The sequence below is a fragment of the Eumetopias jubatus genome, unplaced genomic scaffold (assembly GCF_037043125.1).
Source record: "Eumetopias jubatus isolate StellerSeaLion01/CBP00866 unplaced genomic scaffold, mEumJub1_p1.0 scaffold_10, whole genome shotgun sequence".
NCBI classification, from domain to species: domain Eukaryota; kingdom Metazoa; phylum Chordata; class Mammalia; order Carnivora; family Otariidae; genus Eumetopias; species Eumetopias jubatus.
The window spans coordinates 88,516,811-88,533,960 of record NW_028274816.1 but is presented as its reverse complement, the minus strand read 5'-3'; the positions used below and the strand labels follow the sequence as shown (position 1 = coordinate 88,533,960).

The 17,150-nt window shown below is 50.2% G+C and overlaps 2 protein-coding genes across 6 annotated transcripts in view; one reads left to right on the top strand and one right to left on the bottom strand.

The window, feature by feature from the left end:
- The first annotated feature begins 2,482 nt into the window (after nucleotides 1-2,482).
- Nucleotides 2,483-17,150, top strand: part of COG1 (component of oligomeric golgi complex 1) — a 17,364-nt gene continuing 2,696 nt past the window's right edge. Inside the window, exons 1-14 of one of the 3 annotated variants that reach the window (XM_028112912.1) lie at nucleotides 2,483-2,810; nucleotides 5,116-5,360; nucleotides 5,511-5,692; nucleotides 6,056-6,226; nucleotides 8,095-8,251; nucleotides 8,981-9,191; nucleotides 9,565-10,356; nucleotides 11,174-11,320; nucleotides 11,787-11,948; nucleotides 12,726-12,853; nucleotides 13,321-13,429; nucleotides 13,873-13,982; nucleotides 14,061-14,139; nucleotides 15,200-15,389. In XM_028112912.1, the coding sequence (XP_027968713.1) occupies nucleotides 2,496-2,810; nucleotides 5,116-5,360; nucleotides 5,511-5,692; nucleotides 6,056-6,226; nucleotides 8,095-8,251; nucleotides 8,981-9,191; nucleotides 9,565-10,356; nucleotides 11,174-11,320; nucleotides 11,787-11,948; nucleotides 12,726-12,853; nucleotides 13,321-13,429; nucleotides 13,873-13,982; nucleotides 14,061-14,139; nucleotides 15,200-15,337 (2,946 nt within the window). In that variant the 5' untranslated portion in view covers nucleotides 2,483-2,495 and the 3' untranslated portion in view covers nucleotides 15,338-15,389. Of the gene's footprint in view, nucleotides 2,811-5,115; nucleotides 5,361-5,510; nucleotides 5,693-6,055; nucleotides 6,227-8,094; nucleotides 8,252-8,980; nucleotides 9,192-9,564; nucleotides 10,357-11,173; nucleotides 11,321-11,786; nucleotides 11,949-12,725; nucleotides 12,854-13,320; nucleotides 13,430-13,872; nucleotides 13,983-14,060; nucleotides 14,140-14,436; nucleotides 15,390-17,150 lie in introns of those variants that run through there. The other 2 variants (XM_028112911.1, XM_028112913.2) reach the window with 2 other exon arrangements.
- VCF1 (VCP nuclear cofactor family member 1) overlaps nucleotides 14,248-17,150 on the bottom strand; it is an 18,014-nt gene continuing 15,111 nt past the window's right edge. For 2 of the 3 annotated variants that reach the window (XM_028112921.2, XM_028112920.2), the window contains one exon: nucleotides 14,248-16,634. In XM_028112921.2, coding sequence (XP_027968722.1) covers nucleotides 16,401-16,634 — 234 coding nt within the window. In that variant the 3' untranslated portion in view covers nucleotides 14,248-16,400. The remainder of the gene's footprint in view (nucleotides 16,635-17,150) is intronic. The other variant, XM_028112922.2, reaches the window with a different exon arrangement.

The following is a 17,150-nucleotide window of genomic DNA, read 5'->3' as shown; positions in this document are numbered from 1 at the left end:
GATTTAAAGTAAAAGAAGAAAATGACACGAAGACACCCTCCCGCCCCCCACACGCAGGGGGCGCACTCCTCCCTAAATCGAAACAAAATGATGGCGATAAAACTCGGAAGTGCCCTTTGCTCATGTGCCTCCTTGAGAAAAACAAAAAAGACTAGTTTCTCATCTCTGACCCTCTGTCCCCAGCACTTGCCTTGTCCAGCTGCTGAAGCTCTTGGCCTCCCTCCTGGTTCTGAGAGGGCCAGACAGCAAAAACAAAACAAACCAAAACAAACAAAGAAACCACAGAAGAGGAAGGGGACGCGGGACCTTGATGCAGAAGGGGAAGGAAAAGGAGACAAAGAGAGTAAAGAGTCATAGACACATTACCTCCAGCGCCCAGAGCCTTTCCAGCGCTCTTTCCAGTGCAGGAAGGCTTGGTAACAGCCTCCGTTAGGCGCTCAGTTCTGCATGCAGAAGAGCAACAGTGACATCTTCAGGGCAGCCAGAAGAACTTGGCTGGGGAAGCAGAGGGGACGCTCTCCTTTTAGAACACACCCCTCAGTGGAGATGTCTGTGGCCCCCAGCTGGGCTTTTCTCTATCTGACATGACAGGTGTGTGCATAGTGCAAGCCCCCTCATACTAACCCCCCAGGCCCCCCACCAAAACTGACGCCTGGACATGCCTCCCTCCTGCTCAGCCAAACTCCTACGGAGCTAGAAACTTGGAAGGGTGTGTTGGTTAGGGACTCTAGGGCAAGCAACCAAAACTGATTTTGATTTTCAAAGAAATGAAATTTATCCGTAAAATACTGGACAGCTCATGCAGTCGCTGGGAAAGCTGGAGAACCAGGCTCAGGGGACAGACGGGAACAAAGGGAAGCAAAAACATTCAGAACCCAATCAAAGCATGCCACTGGGCAATCAATTCTGATGAGAGGCCTCACTGTGGTCACCCATAGTTGCCACCATCAGCATGGCCAGCACAGGCAGCTGGGAGCCCCAGATGGACTCAATGCCCCTGCTGCGTCTTGACATCACTGGCTCGCCATTTAAAGTCCCAGGCCCACAGGCTTGCACCATAGCTGTGAGGGATCCCTGGAAAAGATCTTGCCACACACACATCATTTCCCCAAATACAGAAAAGACATTCCACAGATGCTGGGCACGCCAACATCAACAAAATGTCCCCTGCAGAATGCAACTGATGTGACAGCAAATTGCAGACCTGGCACCACGGAGTGTTTTGAGTCCATGGAAAGTTGTGTGACAAAGCAGAAAAGGCACAAGCCAGGAATTCAAAGATCTCGGTGAGTCCCATCCCTTATTAGCTATGCAACTCAGGTGGGCAAATAAGCTTCTCCGGGTTTTTGCATGGAATATGCACGGAATAGAAATATCCCTACCTACTTTGCAAGGCTGATGTGTATACCAAATTAGTTAATTCTGTGTACAGGCTTTGAAAATCATACTATTACTGAGTAAACCCTTTTGCCCGTCGGGGTTCCAGGTTACCCATCTGTAAAAGGCAGGGCTAGTGTGAGGTATAAATGAATGGTTTGATTTACAAATTGAAATCGTTGCTGTTTGGGATTTGCCTCAAAATAACAGAGGCAGCGGGTAGGGGAGGAAGAGGGTAGGGATACAGAGACGGCTGGCCATGGTTTAGTGTTAAACCTGGCGGGTGGGCACATTACACCATCCTCTCCATGTTAGTTTGAGTATGAACTCTTCCATCATAAACGGTTTTTTAAAAAGAAGGGTCTTGGAAGTCCGTAGAAGAAACAAGCCCCACTCTCCCCGCCGCGCACCTCCAGGCGCTGTTTCTCAGGCACTGCGCCCCTTCCTCTAGGCCCACCACGCTCCACGCCACGCGGGTGAAAATGCATCCTTCGTGATAAAAATAACGCTCTTGAAATAACGAAAGCCCCAAAGAACTGATGGACCTCAAAAGAAAAACCAAAGCAAAACGACCGGACGCGCGCCTTAGGGAAGAGCCGGTCCGGAACAACCGCGCAGTTGCTCTCGCCCATGAACACGAACGGACTCCGACTCCACCCCGGGTACCGCATTCGGTCATGGGCCCAGAAAACAACGATAACAACGACGCCACAGAAGGCTGCACGCCCGCAGGCGCCGCCGCCAGCGACGTGGTCGAGCTGTGCGGGGCCCTCGGGCGTCCCGAGCAGACGGCGCAGTCGGACCGCGGGCACAGAGCTCGGAAGCCGCGAGGCGGCACCTGCACCGGGCGGGACTTCAGACGCCCGCGACGCTTCGCGCGCAGACCGCCAGCCCCAGCGATCTACCCCACCCGCCGCGCCCGCGTTTAAACAACAACAACAAAACAACGACGACAAAACCACCGCCCATCCCATCCCGGCCCCGCCCCTCGGCCGCCCGGTTAAGCCCCGAACAAGCATGGCCGACAGCGGGGCGGAAGTGACTCCGCCCCCACCCAACATGGCCGCCGGGCGGGCCTCCGGGCGGAAGTGACCCGTCGGCACACTGACGGGTCCGTCATGGCGGCCGCGGCCGCCTCTCCCGCGCTGAAGCGGCTGGATCTGCGCGATCCCGCGGCGCTTTTCGAGACACATGGAGCGGAGGAAATCCGCGGGTTGGAGCGCCAGGTTCGGGCCGAGATCGAGCACAAGAAAGAGGAGCTGCGGCAAATGGTGGGCGAGCGGTACCGCGACCTGATCGAGGCGGCCGACACCATCGGCCAGATGCGCCGCTGCGCCGAGGGGCTGGTGGACGCCGTGAAGGCCACCGACCAGTACTGCGCCCGGCTCCGCCTAGCCGGCTCGGCCGTCCCCCGGCCGCCACGGGACGCGCAGGTCAGCCCCGCATTCCCGGTCCCGCCCCCCGCCCCCCCCCGCCCCCCCGCCCCCCGCGCGCGACCCGCCCCCGGCCCTCCTGCGGCCGCCGGTCCGTCCTCGGCCCCCCGCGCGAGCCTCACCTGCCTCAGGGAAGAGCCTGCCGCCAATTTCTGGACTCCCCGCCTCGGGGGAGAACGCCGGCGGTCCTTTCGCTGGCTGCTGACCGGTCATTCAGCAGCTCCCTTCAGGGGCCTTCCCTGACTCCCGGGCCCTGATTCCCTCACCTCTCTTGTGGCTTCGCTGGGCTCTCCCAAGTTTAGATGAAAACGCCAGGGGTCTCTCGCCAGACAGTTCAGCTCATTGCCTGTATAACGTTTCCTGACATTCTTAGAACACATTTCTCCCTTATTTTAACACCTTCCCCTCATATCGTTCATTCCTCATCCCAGTGTTTTCCCCACGCCGGTCCCAAGAATAACCTCCACAAACCCAAAGAGCTCTTCTACCTTTGGTGGAGTTGTTGAATGACCGTACCAGCCATCACGCCCCCTTCTTTCAATAGCGGAACATTTTCATTTTGGGGAACTAAGGTTATTCTAACCAAGTTATCCTGTTTTTTTTTCCTCCAAACCCTAATGATTAGACCTGGTATGGAAGGATTCAGCCCTAAATACATGCTACTACTGGAGCAGCATTTTGCGTTGCTAAAGAATGTTGACTTAGGGATGACTAAGTGAACGGGTAGGGAGGATGAGAAAGGTAAACCGGGAATTTGTTCGTGACCCCAGGGAAGAACCTTATAGGACATGGAAGAACTTGCAAAAGTACAATTTAGCTCCCGTTTGTAACTTTTTAATACAACCTGTGTTTTAGAGGAATCCGGGTTTGTAGGCAGGGCTCACACAACACAACCACAGAAGATTGGAAATACTTTTTGAAATGAGAGACCTCATCCCTCTCCTCTGTAAGCTGTGCATTTATACCTGCCTCCTCCTAGTTGGCCAGCCTTTCCTATAACTGAGTCTTGCTTCATGGTTTATTAAAAAGCTAACTTGTACTGTGCCTGACTTTAGAAATGTATGTGTTTTTTATACTTGTTATATCTGATTTATTCTCAGACCCACAAAAATTTGAGTGCCCTCTGTGTGTTCACGCACAAAGAAACAAGCCCCCTAATTCCTGCTCTGAAGGAGCTTACAATCTAGTCAAGGAATTAAATCCGTGGAAAGTTGATGAGAAAAATGTAAATAATTCAGAATAACAGTAGAAAGCATTTTACGATAATGTGTGATTGATTCCAAAATACTTACGTACATTTACCATAAGACTTCTGAAGGAAGTCACTTCAGGCTTGAGTCCTTCTCGGTAAGGAGGGGCCTTCATGACAGATGAGATTTGGAACATGGGTCTGTAGTATGAAAAGACAATTAAAAACAGGTAATCAGTTTAATTAAAGCAGGAGTTCTCAACCTTGGTGCTTTTGACATTTGGGGCTGGATCATTCTTTGTTGTAGAGACTGTCCTGTGCATTACAGAATGTTTATAAGCATCGCTGGCCTCAACCCACTAGACACCTGTAGTACCCTTCTTCCCCCTCCTGATGTCTCCAGATCAGAACCATGGGAAGGATATGAATCTCCTGGGAACTTGGGAGCAGATTGGTGGTATGCTAAGATACATATGGAGGTCAGATGACTAAAATTTTTGGTAGGGAGATGAATTTAGTTTTGAACATGCTCATCATGGAATGGCAGAGAAACTTAGCAGGGCAACGGCAGAAAAGGCTCCAGTGGGACTTGGGAGTGGTGAGGACTAAAAAAGGGGTGGGAGTGGTGTTCTGCTAAGAGGTGACGCTGGCGGGTAGGAGCCCGGGAGTAGGAGGGTGGACTGAGATGGGGAGAGGCGTGAGGACTGCACCAGATGAGGATCTGATGGACGAGTTACAAAGAAGTCCATCAGGCACTCAAAGAAGCAGGTGCAAATGTAGGGAGGCTGAACATCAGAACAGGGAAGGAGAAAGCTCACTTGAGTGGTGGTCCAGAGGGCTCCATGCTGTGGAGACATCTCGAGGGTCACAGATAACCAGACTGAGATGACCAGATTAAGTTTGCATCTCCATATGACTGGGAGGATAATCCAGTGGGGCTGTCCGGCGCTGTTGACTCCAGCCATTCCACTACACCTAACTTGGAAACCTTGCCAAGTGGCATCAAATCAGGCATAATAAAAGCTTTGTACCCTGCAGTACCCCCACATTTCTCCCCAAGCCTGCCAGACACTGACCTTGCACTGGTCCGCGTTCGTTCCGTGCCTTTCCCTGCAGCCCCAGCAGCCGTCCCAGGAGAAGTTCTACAGCATGGCTGCCCAGATCAAGCTACTCTTAGAAATTCCCGAGAAGATCTGGAGCTCAATGGAGGCCTCCCAGTATCTGCACGCCACACAGCTCTACTTGCTTTGCTGCCACCTTCACAACCTGCTCCAGCTGGATTCTTCTAGTTCCCGGTACAGCCCCGTCCTGTCACGGTTCCCCATACTCATCCGGCAGGTCGCAGCAGCCAGCCACTTCCGGTACGTAGATCCAGCATAAAGATCTGCACTGGGGATGGCTGCGCTTCACCCCGACCAGTTTACGGAATGTGCCTTTTATCCTGATGTACCAGGGTTCTTCTTCCCAAGATGTAAAAAATTCCCTGTTGCTCTTCGTCATCATCTTTTTAGGTCAACTATTCTGCATGAAAGTAAGATGCTGCTCAAGTGCCAGGCCGTGTCTGACCAAGCTGTAGCGGAAGCCCTGTGCTCCATAATGCTCTTAGAAGAGAGTTCTCCTCGCCAAGCCCTAACAGACTTCCTGTTGGCCAGAAAGGCAGCTATTCAGAAACTTCTCGACCAGCCACACCATGGTAGGTTTGGCTTCTTTCCAAAATATGGTCCTTAAGGGAATGGAGAAGGGGGAGCCGAGGGAGAATGAAGCACCTAGAGTGTTCTCTGTTTCTAACTTTACTAAAGGAAACTGTTGGGCGCCTGGGTGGCTCAGTTGGTTGGGCGACTGCCTTCGGCTCAGGTCATGATCCTGGAGTCCCGGGATCGAGTCCTGCATCGGGCTCCCTGCTCGACAGGGAGTCTGCTTCTCCCTCTGACCCTCCCCCCTCTCATGTACTCTCTCTCTCATTCTCTCTCTCTCAAATAAATAAATAAAATCTTTAAAAAAAAAATTAAAAAAAAAAAAGGAAGACTGTTTACAGGAGGATGGTTTCTTCTCGTAGGTGCCGGCGTCAAGGCCCAGGTTTGCTCATTAGTGGAGCTGCTAGCCACCACTTTGAACCAAGCTCATGCTCTTTTCTACACTTTACCAGAAGGTCAGCTGCCAGATCCATCCCTGCCGTGTGGCTTGCTCTTCTCAACTCTGGAGACCATCACAGGCCAGCATCCTACCGGTGAGCTCTTAGCCAACCTTTCTTACTTTCAGGTTATTCAGCTGTTATTTACTGAGCACCTGCCACCTGCCTGCTACTGTCCTGGGGTCTCTGGGGATATAGCAGTGCCCTGGACAAATATGGACCCCACCTTCGTGGAGGTCACAGTCTAAAGGTAGAGGCAAATACTGAAGTCACAAATACAAACATATCTATTGAGAAACAATAGTGGCAACTACTATAAAGGCAAAGTACAGGTTGACTTGGGAGCATTGAAAGGAGGGACCTCACCAGTGAGGCTTTCCCTGGAGAATGATATTTAAACTGAAAACTGAAAGTTTGGTAAGAGTTAGGTGAGGAAGGCAAGGAAAAGAGTTCCAGGCAAAGGGGATGGGATGTGCAAAGATGTTAGTATATTTAAGAAATTAAAAGCAAGCAGGTGAGGCTAAGGGGTATTGGGTGGAGGAAGAGCAGCATGAGAAGAGACATGGCCAGTCTATTAGATGTGACCAGATAATGCAGAGCTGTGCGGACCAGGCTAGGGAGTTTGGACTTTATCCAGAGAACAATGGATAGCCTTCTAGGACCTTCCAGGCTTATTCGTCCTTCTGTTATGTGTTCCCATACATCCTCTGCTTTTATTTGATAGCATTTATCCTAATTGGAATTAAATACAATTGGCTTTTATGTGGCAGTGGATCTTCATGGGGTCTGGAGTAGATGCTGAGAGCTCACTTGAGAGGCTGTCATCATGACCTAGGTGGCAGACGATGGGGGCTAACTGGACAACCTGGACATCTGTTTAGCATGGGATTTGGTATTGGTGGGGAGGGTATAGAAAGGAGGTGTCCAGGTTTACGAGAAAAGGAGCTGGTTTGAAAGGGCTGATGATGAGTTCGCTCTTGAAAATATTGCTTTGGAGACGATTGAGCCCCTTGGAATGGGAATGTGGTGGAGTGGGTAGGTGACTGGGGGTCCAGAACAGAGCAGTGAGAGGTCTGGCTGGAGACACACATCCGTGCATATGGCTGTTGTTTGAAGCCATGGGGATGAGGGACATCAGGAAGAAGAGAGGATGGCAGAGGACTGTGCCTCAGGGGACTCCAGAACTCAGGGGTCAAGCGGAGGAGACATAGTCCCAAAGGTAGAAGAGAAACAGGTAGAACATGGGGACAGCCACCTGGTCATTTTCAGAGAGAGAGATGTATTATGTAGCCTCTTCTTGGGCTTTTTTATCTTTCAACGAGGGTGCCACTTCCTTATGCCCTGGCTTCCCTCTAGGTGCTTCCACTTAATGATTTATCCCCCCTCGTGAAAGGTGAGTACGGCCTAATGTGTCATGGCTCTGGACAACAAGTGCAAGCGACCTTAGAAGGACCCCTGTGTTTCGAGCTCCGGAGGGTGCTCACACACAGAACACGGTGAACGGGCCTCCCCCAGAGTCGCCCCACAGATGCCTGTGTCCTTCTTGGGAGGTCACCTTGGAAGAGCGACAATTCACCAGTCAGGATGAGTGGTCTTTCAGTCTTTCTTTAGCTCTTCCAGGTTGGTCGGAGGATGGTGAGGAAAAGGAAACTGTCACCTTTTACTTTGTGACAACGTCGAGGGCTGCAACAGTGCTCAGTACTGCTTTCTCTCCCTGCCCCGCCCCCACTCCCTTCCTCCCTGTCCTTCACCTTCTCTACCAATGTGGTGCCCAGAGTTGGCACGAAGCTGCCAGCCCCCTGATGGGCGTACAGTCTATACTTTCCTTGTCCCCCTGTCTCCGGGGTCCTGTCTGACCTGCCCAGGAGAAGACCAAATGATTTTTGGAGGTTGCTTCTAAGTCCATTTTTTAATATGCCTTTCAAAGGATGGCCCTGATTACTTGTCACTTGGCCTTCTCTTAGGAAAGGGTGCCGGCGTTCTGCAAGAGGAGATGAAGCTCTGCAGCTGGTTCAAACACCTGCCGGCATCCATCATCCGGTTCCAGCCAGCTCTCCGAACCCTGGCGCAGCCCATCAGCCAGGAGTACCTGAAAGACACGCTGCAGAAATGGATCCACATGTAAGTAGCCAGAACTTTCCTGAGGCGGGGAGGGACCGCCTGTGTAGCCACACGAGGGCCAGTGAGGGCCACTGAGGAAGGAGGGAGAAGCCTGATCTTCTGGATGATGCTCTGCCTGCTGCCCACTGGGTCATGCCAGGCACTTGCTCAGCCACTGGTCACTGCTTTCGTGGCAGGTTAGCCCCCACTGTGGGAGAACCAAGAGGGAATTCGCCTTTCAAAATATTACCTTACAGGATTTAAAATTCTATGTAAGAGTTCTGCCACTCCTAAGCTTTTATGTAATGCAGTGGTTTTGAAGCCATTCTAGGGGGCTCTAGCCTTCCTTCCAGATAGATACCTCAGGGAGGCAAGGGTAGGCCCCATCCCCCCATGTAGCCGGAAATGCTGTTTATACATATTTATAAAAACTCCGAGAGATATAAATATTTATATTGGGACCCAGGTAAGAGGTTTTCAAATGGAGTGCTGCTGTTTTTCTTTCTTTTCTTTTTAAGATTTTATTTATTTATTCATAAGAGACAGGGAGAGAGAGAGAGGCAGAGGGAGAAGCAGGCTCCCCGCTGAGCAGGGAGCCTGATGCAGGACTGGATCACAGGACCCTGGGATCATGACCTGAGCCAAAGGCAGACGCTTAACCAGCTGAGCCATCCAGGCGCCCTGTTTTTCTTAATAAAGGTGTGAAAACCATGAATCTAATAAGGCCCAAGAGAAATGGTTTTGTTGCAGGTGTAATGAAGACATTAAAAATGGGATCACCAACCTGCTTATGTACGTGAAGAGCATGAAAGGTCTCGCAGGGATCCGCGATGCCATGTGGGAATTACTTACCAATGAATCCACCAATCACAGCTGGGATGTGATATGTCAGCGGCTTCTGGAGAAGCCGCTCTTGTTCTGGGAGGATCTGATGCAGCAGCTGTTCTTTGACCGATTACAGGTGAGGAGATTACATGGTCCAGTTGTTTTCTGGCCAATCCTAGCATGATCTTTTGACTGTCTGGGGGGACTTCTGTCACTCCTGAGTGTACTCTTTCTCTCCTGACTGACTCAGGGATGGCTCTTCTGGAGAATGAGCCCTAGACATAAGCAGAGATCCAGACTCTGGTGCAGAAAGAGACCAGGCCTCTGTTACGTGGTTGGGAACATGTCCGTGGCCATCCGTGACGACTCTGTTCTCTGCCAACACCATGTCATCCTCCTGAGCATGCTGGAGAACACGCAGAGTGCCAGGATGGACTGCCACTTGGGGTTGTTGATTTCAGATTTCCTGACAGGAGTCTTGACTGGAACTCTCCCCTGCTTCCTTTCAGACTCTGACAAAAGAAGGCTTTGACTCCATCTCCACCAGCTCCAAGGAACTGCTCATTTCAGCCCTGCAGGAGCTTGAGGGCAACACCAGCAACTCCACTTCAAATAAGCACCTCCACTTTGAGCACAACATGTCTCTCTTCCTCTGGTCCGAGAGCCCCCAAGACCTGCCTCCCGACGCCGCCTGGGTCAGCGTGGCGCACCGGGGGCACTTTGCTGGCAGTGGGCTCTCCATGAAAGCACAGGCCGTTAGCCCTTGTGTCCAGAACTTCTGCTCTGCCCTAGATTCTAAACTGAAGGTGAAGCTGGATGACCTCCTGGCTTACCTTCCCTCTGCTGACGCGTCCCTGCCCAAGGACGTCTCCCCCATGCCAGCCCAGAGCCGTGCCTTTGACAGGTATGCAGATGCCGGGACTGTGCGGGAGACGCTACAGACTCACTCGGTGGCGTGCATCAAGCACATCACAGACCACATCCGGGCAGAGCTGCAGCGCATCGAACAGGTTGTGCAGGGGCAGCAGGATGTCCTCAGTGGTGTCAAGTTGCATTCAGTCCTTTTCATGGCCAGACTCTGCCAATCTCTGGGAGAACTGTGTCCCCACCTGAAGCAGTGCATCTTGGGAAAGTCAGGAAGCTCCGAGAGACCAGCAAGGGATCCCAGGGCTCTGAAAAAACAGGGAAAGGGGAAAACGCGGGAAATAATTCCTATGCAGGGGAAATGGCAGGAAGTTAAGGAACTCCTCCTCCAGCAGAGCGTGATGGGCTACCGTGTCTGGAGCTCAGCAGTTGTGAAGGTGAGTGACATGCACACAGTCTGCCCGTGCTCACCATGCAACCCCATCCTGGCTCCCTTCCATCATGTTCCAGGCTGGCCAACCTCAGGGAGGTCTTGTCTTTTTTTTTTTTTTTTTTCTTTTCCCAAGAAAAATTTAATAAAACTTATTTTATTTTATATCTCTCTTATGTACTTGTAAGCATCAAACTAGCAAGAATGTCAGTTTTAACAAGGCATATCTTGACTTTCTGGTCTACGTCTATTAATTTTTTTGCATTTGTTTTCTTTAGTTCAATTAATTAACATATAATGTATCATTGGTTTCGGAGGTACAGGTCTGTGATTCATCAGTCATAGACTACCCAGTGCTCATTACATCACATGCTCAGGGAGGTCTTTTCAGAGCAAGGGAATAAACAGTTCTTGTTTCATGCAGTTACTTTCACTTCTCTGTGATAGCACAAATGTAAAAATTTTTCCATTCAAATGTTTAGCCTAGATTTTATAGACACAAACTCTGGGTTTTTGTCTTTCCATCTGATAAGAATGAAAGACCTCCTTGGACAAGGGTCTGGATTTCCTACTCTTCCACCTGAATGTCTTATTCCCTATGGTCTCCCCTGGTGTCTTAAGAGGTGGCCCTGGACGTTTGTAAGGTAGTTACAACAAAATTCCCATGGCTGACATGGGTAATTAGCCCGAGAAAAGTGACATTTCCACTCGCCACCCCGCACGTGACCAACACAGCAGAAGCTGGGCTCAAGATTACTCAAGTGGTTTGAAACACTCTCTAAAGGAGCTAAGTGGCCTGTTGGGTATTTGGTTTTTATTACCAGGTTTTGGCTCATGGATTCACCCAGTCATTACTTTTAGACGACGCCGGCTCAGTGCTGGCCACAGCCACCAGCTGGGATGAGCTAGAAATCCAAGAGGAAGCAGAGTCTGGCAGCAGCGTCACGTCCACAATCCGACTCCCTATACAGGTGAGCAGGTGCCCCCAGGAGAGTGCCTGTGGGCTGGACTGGGCCAAACAGCCCACTCTGCAGAGAGGAGAATCAGCCGACATACAGCTTCCGAAGAAGAGCCAAACTGGTATTGATAACTTTCTACCACGGGGGTAGAGTAGACATAGGGCCAAGTAGGTAGCAGAATGTTCGAGAAGTCATCTAATGATTGTTTCCTGTGCAGCCTGGGCTCTGCTCATTGGAGAGCTGCTCACCCCAAAGTGAAAACAGCATAACGCATAGTGCCACCTTCCAGGTCAGCCCCCAGCCACCAAACCGGTGACAGTGATGGTCACTTTTATCTATTAACTGCCCTGCTGGAAGGGGCTGCCTGGGGAGGTCCAGGTCCTGGCTCATGAGCCTAGTGAGGATATGTGGACCCACTTCTACCACGTCTCCCTCCGTTGGCACAAGTCGCTGACTCAACAATCCTTTGTTCTCTTAGCCATCCTGGTATGTCCAGTCCTTCCTGTTTAGCCTCTGCCAGGAAATTAATCGGGTTGGAGGCCACGCTTTGCCAAAAGTGACACTGCAGGAGATGCTGAAAAGCTGTATGGTCCAAGTGGTGGCTGCCTATGAGAAACTAGCAGAAGAAAAACAGGTGAAGGTAGGTGTTTGAATTCTTTCCCACTAAAAACGGAAATACAAACCTGAGGTTTTTTTTCTCGGGTTTGGGCAGTACCCATCAAGTATTCCAAGTGTCTACCCTCAGTGCCGGCTAATTGGTAGTGGCTTCGCGCTCTGCGAGTTCATCATGCCTCCTCTCGAGGATCAAGCAGGTCTGCACTAAAGGGCAGTTCGGCAGAAGGGAAAAAGGCCGGGTGTCCGACCCCAGCACTGCCACGTGCGTGCTATGGCTTTGGGCAAATCACGAAGTTCTCTGTTTCTCCAGGGTCAGGTGTGGTCCCTTGGAGAACTGCTTGGGAGGAGTGGGGGGTGACCATGCCCAGGGCGGCATGTGGCACACACAGGCTGAGGGAGCTCCTGTCTCCCAGCCTCCCACCTCCCTCGCCCCTTCCCCGAAGTGTTCTGCCCTTGGTGGGTGTTCCCGTTTCATCAGTGACATATTTAAGACAGGACCACCTCCTGATTTGGGAAAGAATTCAGGGAAGTCTCCTGAGCTTCCTCAAAATGACTCTCCTCCACGCGAGGAGCTTTTTTTCTTCTAAAAGGGCAGTCTGCAGCACCCGAGGCCTTTGTTTGAAGGTTTTTAGTTTGGTTTAAGACCAAGTTTTGAATATAACCCGGTGTTGTGACATCAAACAGTCCTTGTTGAGTATACAGGGTGCTGCTTCTGAAGCAACAAGCTGTACCTCAACCAAACGGGTAAGCTGTTTAACAAATCCTCTCCCTTCACGGGTGGGGATGGGACATTCGTTTACAGAAAGAAGGTGCCTTCCCGATGACCCAGAATCGGGCCCTGCAGCTGCTTTATGATCTGCGTTATCTCAACATTGTTCTGACAGCCCGGGGTGAGGAGGTGAAAAGTGGCCGCAGCAAACAGGACTCTAGGTATGCTCACCCCAGCGGGCTCTCCCAGTGCTGCCTCTGCTGAGGGCACACAGCCCCTTTCCAGAAAGCCACTAAGAGATAGCCTCTCGTTGTGCATTAGCTGTTAGCTTTAACCAGGAAGTCCTCACATTACCAGCTAGATCAGTAATGGCCACCTGCTGGATAAATGCCATGGTCAAGCGTGGTAGGTGGACTCTCATTCCGCTCTCTTCTGAGTCCACCTATCTTGGGTATAATTTGAGCCTCTGGCGCTGTCCCTGACAACATGAGGAAGGAAAGGACTTCATTCAGAAATCTTAGCTGGTTAAAACTCTTGAGGATTACTTAAGCACCATGGGCAGGGACAGGTGGTACCAAGCCAGCAAGTAAGAATAAATCCAAATACGGGGTTTCTTTAGCACTGAAATGCCGTAAGGTTGGTTTTTGACCTAAAAAAATGTGGAGAATAACCCATAATTCTTTTTCAGAATTGAGAAAGTGGCTGACTATCTGGAAGCACTCATTGACCCATTTGACCTGGATGTTTTCACACCACACCTCAACAGCAACCTTAATCGCCTGGTGCAACGAACTTCTGTAAGTCATGTGAGAAATGTGCTCAGGGTGAACGCAGGGCCACAGGCTCAAATGACAAGGTAAACCCACTCCAGCACTTAATACTCTAGGAGGCAGTTGGGAGGGAGCTGGGATGCAAATAGCTCAGTTTAGTTGTGAGGGCCGAAAGAGGATTAGATAAAATCTCACTCTGGAGGCAACCGTGATCACACCCCTCTAGTTGTAGATAAGGGTGATTAAGGGATTAAGGTTTTATCAAGGCCTCAGAAAGAGGAATAAAACAAAAGAGTGCTGTGACTCTGAGATTCTGACCTGTGGGCAGTGAAAAAGGTAATTCTGAAGCATAAACATGCTGCAAGGAACATTCCCCCAAAGGATGGTGAGAAACAAGAAAAGGGATTTTCTCTTTTAACCGGACAGGGGCAAACCCAGCCGGTCACTGTGCCCTCTGTCCTGTCTGCCAGGTTCTATTTGGATTGGTCACTGGAACAGAGAATCATTTCACCCCCAGGAGCTGCACATTCAACTCCCAAGAACCCCATAACATACTGCCCCTAGCGTCGAGTCAGATCAGGTAAGGATTCTAAGATGCTTTTGCTGGGCCCCGGAGCTTCCTGTTCATGCCACTAACACTCTTCATCTGGTCTTGGAGGTTTGGACTTCTTCCCCTGAGCATGACAACTACCCGAAAGGCCAAATCAACCAGCGGAAGCGTCGAAACCAAGGCCCAGGTCAGTGCAGAGAGCAGGGGGCGCACCGGATGGGTCCGGTCCCCATCTCCCAGCAAACCACCCAATTAGCTCCCCTTTAAATAATCGATAAAGAACGAAATGACAAAATGCACTAATGCTGCTTTTAATGGCGGCGCAATATAGAAGTACAAGGTTTCACTAGCTTGAGCTGAGAGGAGTTTTAAAAGATGCCCATTTACACTATCAAGTAGCCTCATAATAGAAACGTCATCTCAGGCTGCCAAGGCTGTAGAAAACAAGCAGGGCAGGACGGAGACTGTTTCTTGTTGTTCGTAGGGTGCAAGAGGTAACCACTTAACCCAGCACGACGATTGTACTGGTTTGGACAAAAAAACTTTTGTTCTGGTGGTGGTTTCATCTTCCATTTCTTGCAGGTGGGTGGGAAATAAAAGGGAATTTGCTTCCTCAAGTTTGACGTTTTCTTGTTAATACACGTTTTATTTCAGTCGACTGCCATCCATTAAGCCCGCAGGAGTCCTCCTGGGTATTTCTGAGTTGTGTTGTGTACGCGTGTGCTTGAGCCCCAACAGCTTGTCTCCTTACAGCACTTAGTTGTTTGCTTTCTTGGTGGACAAAATATTAGCAATGCGTCCTTTCCACCTTCCCTGCCATCAAACCCAGTAAGACCAAAATTCTTAAACCTCTGGTTGTACACCGTGGGAGGCGGTAGTGAAAAGCACAGGCTCCTGCACAGGCTGTTCCCTCCGCAGGCTGGGACTCTGAATCTCTACTTCAAGTAACTGACCTGTAAGTTCTGTCCGTAGGAGAGGCTCAGACGGCGGAAAGGAGGTACCCCTGTTTACCCTTTTCCTAGGATAGTCCTCATCCTCAAATGTTAGTTCTGTCCCATAAGAAGATCTCATCTTGTCCCCTATGTCTTTTGCCAGTGTTGACAAAGGGCAGAGTCCCCTGACTAGGGCTCTCTGTGCTTCTGAGATCTGCTTGTGTGTGCCGTGCGGACTCCGCGTGCCGTGGCGGGTGTGAGCAGGCAGGAGGGTCTGGGTAGACTCTAAGGCACTTTCCTCTACATGCATGGCAGGTTGTCCCCCCGGCACTCTCCCGAGCAGGTGACCCAACGCAGCCTGGCTCCTTGTTCCGACAGCTGGTCAGTGAGGAAGAAGACGCGTCCACGCCTTCATTATTCAAGCTAGGTTGGCTCTCTAGTATGACTAAATAACACGGGAACATATCCGTCTCTCTCTAAATAAATACTACATCATTTCTGCTAACGGTGCCTCTGCTTGTTTGTTTCTAAGCCACCAGTCTTTCCAGTTTCAGCGGTGGAATGTGGCCCCCCAGTTACTGTTAGGGGTTCCTTTAAGCATACAGTGAATCCTTGTCCAGCGGTTTCACAATACTTGGGACTTTAGACAGCAGTTCAGATAGCTTATACTCGGTCAGCATTCCTCAGCGCCTTAATTCTTGAACCCCAAGGCGGATTCCCGGCGAGATCACAGAAGCTGCTGATAGAACAAGTCTATGAGTGAGACAAAGGTCATTACGTACTTCTCGACTGTCAGAACTGTGCCGTGTTTCCTACTAAGTCTGAGATGGAGGCTTTGGAGGAGTAACGGTAGCAGAAGTGAGCTGGGTATACAAGTGTGAAAGACATTCTCTCTGGAAATACAAATATATAACAAAGAGAGAAGACAATTAGCAAGGCTGCTTCACTGACACAGTCTAACTTGGATCTGATTGTTCTCCTGTCACAGAGGAGAGAGTACTTTCAACAGGACATCTACATACTAAGAGGTAGTATGGCAATTAATTTCAGTGCAAGACTGAATCAAGCTTTCTATATTTTGGAAAACAACTTAGGTTTTTTCATGGAAACTAGATATTCTTTACTAGTTTATTGAATTTAAAAAATTGAAGATCCCACATTTTTAAAAGGCCTTTTTACATAAAGTAGAATTTCTAATGGACAGATTTGGAAATCAATCTGAACTGGACAAACTATGGATTCAACACGCAGATGAGATTTCCTCATACCATTACCTCGACATGGATTTGATACCCACCCTCAAAAGAATCCTATAAAAAATTGCTTCAAAGCCCCTTTGAAATTGCAATAGTGCAGCAAAACCACAAGTAAACAACTGCCTGTCAACCCGTTATTTCAAATATAGACTGAAAAGCCAACAGGCATATTTTTGTGCAATTTTTTAAAACATCGTAAGTTGAAATATCAAATCTGCACAGCGCTGTCCCTTCACAGAAGGCAAGAAACTGGCGGCACATCATGTCGGAGGCCGTCCTCGGTGCTGTAGGCTATGGAAGTGGGCCTCCTTCAGGGTCTGGTTGATGTGGAAGTACGGGCCCTGGCACAGTGCAGACTGCTCGGGAACAGGCTGAGGGGTGTTAGGGCCGGAACCGGCCGCCGCGTGGTTCAAGCTGCTCTCCGGCCCGCTCGCCCGGTCCGGGCTGTTGATGCTGCTGCCGCCGCTGCTCCCACCACTGTCGCTGCTTGAAGACTGGAAGGGAAAAGAAACAGGGTCGCGATTAGGCAGTTTGCTTTCTTAAGAACTTCACTGTGGTTTCATTTACAAGGCCCCACGTAAGAGCGTTCTTCCCATTTGGCTTGAGGAGGACCGGCATCAGAACGTCCAGTGAGTGGGCTTTGCAACTTTACAAAGTACGTTCACCTGAGACATTTCATTCTATGCTCATGACTGCCACGGGAGGTTGAGCGGGATTCTGATCCCCAGCACCTCCCCAAGGAGCGGCAGGGTCCAGGTTCAGGCCGTCTGACCGCAAAGCCCTTCAACTACATCCTAATTCCTTTACACATCTTCTCTACCTGCTTTCATTGTTCATTCCAGTAACTTCCGAATAATCACAGGAGGAAGTTCTCAGCCTCCGAGGGAAAGTATCAATCACCGGTACAGGGTGTAAGTGTCATTAACACACAAAATGGCTTCTGGCCACAAGTTTTAAAAAATCTGTGGCAATTTCTCACCTCACGGACACAAAATCGTATTCTCTGAATG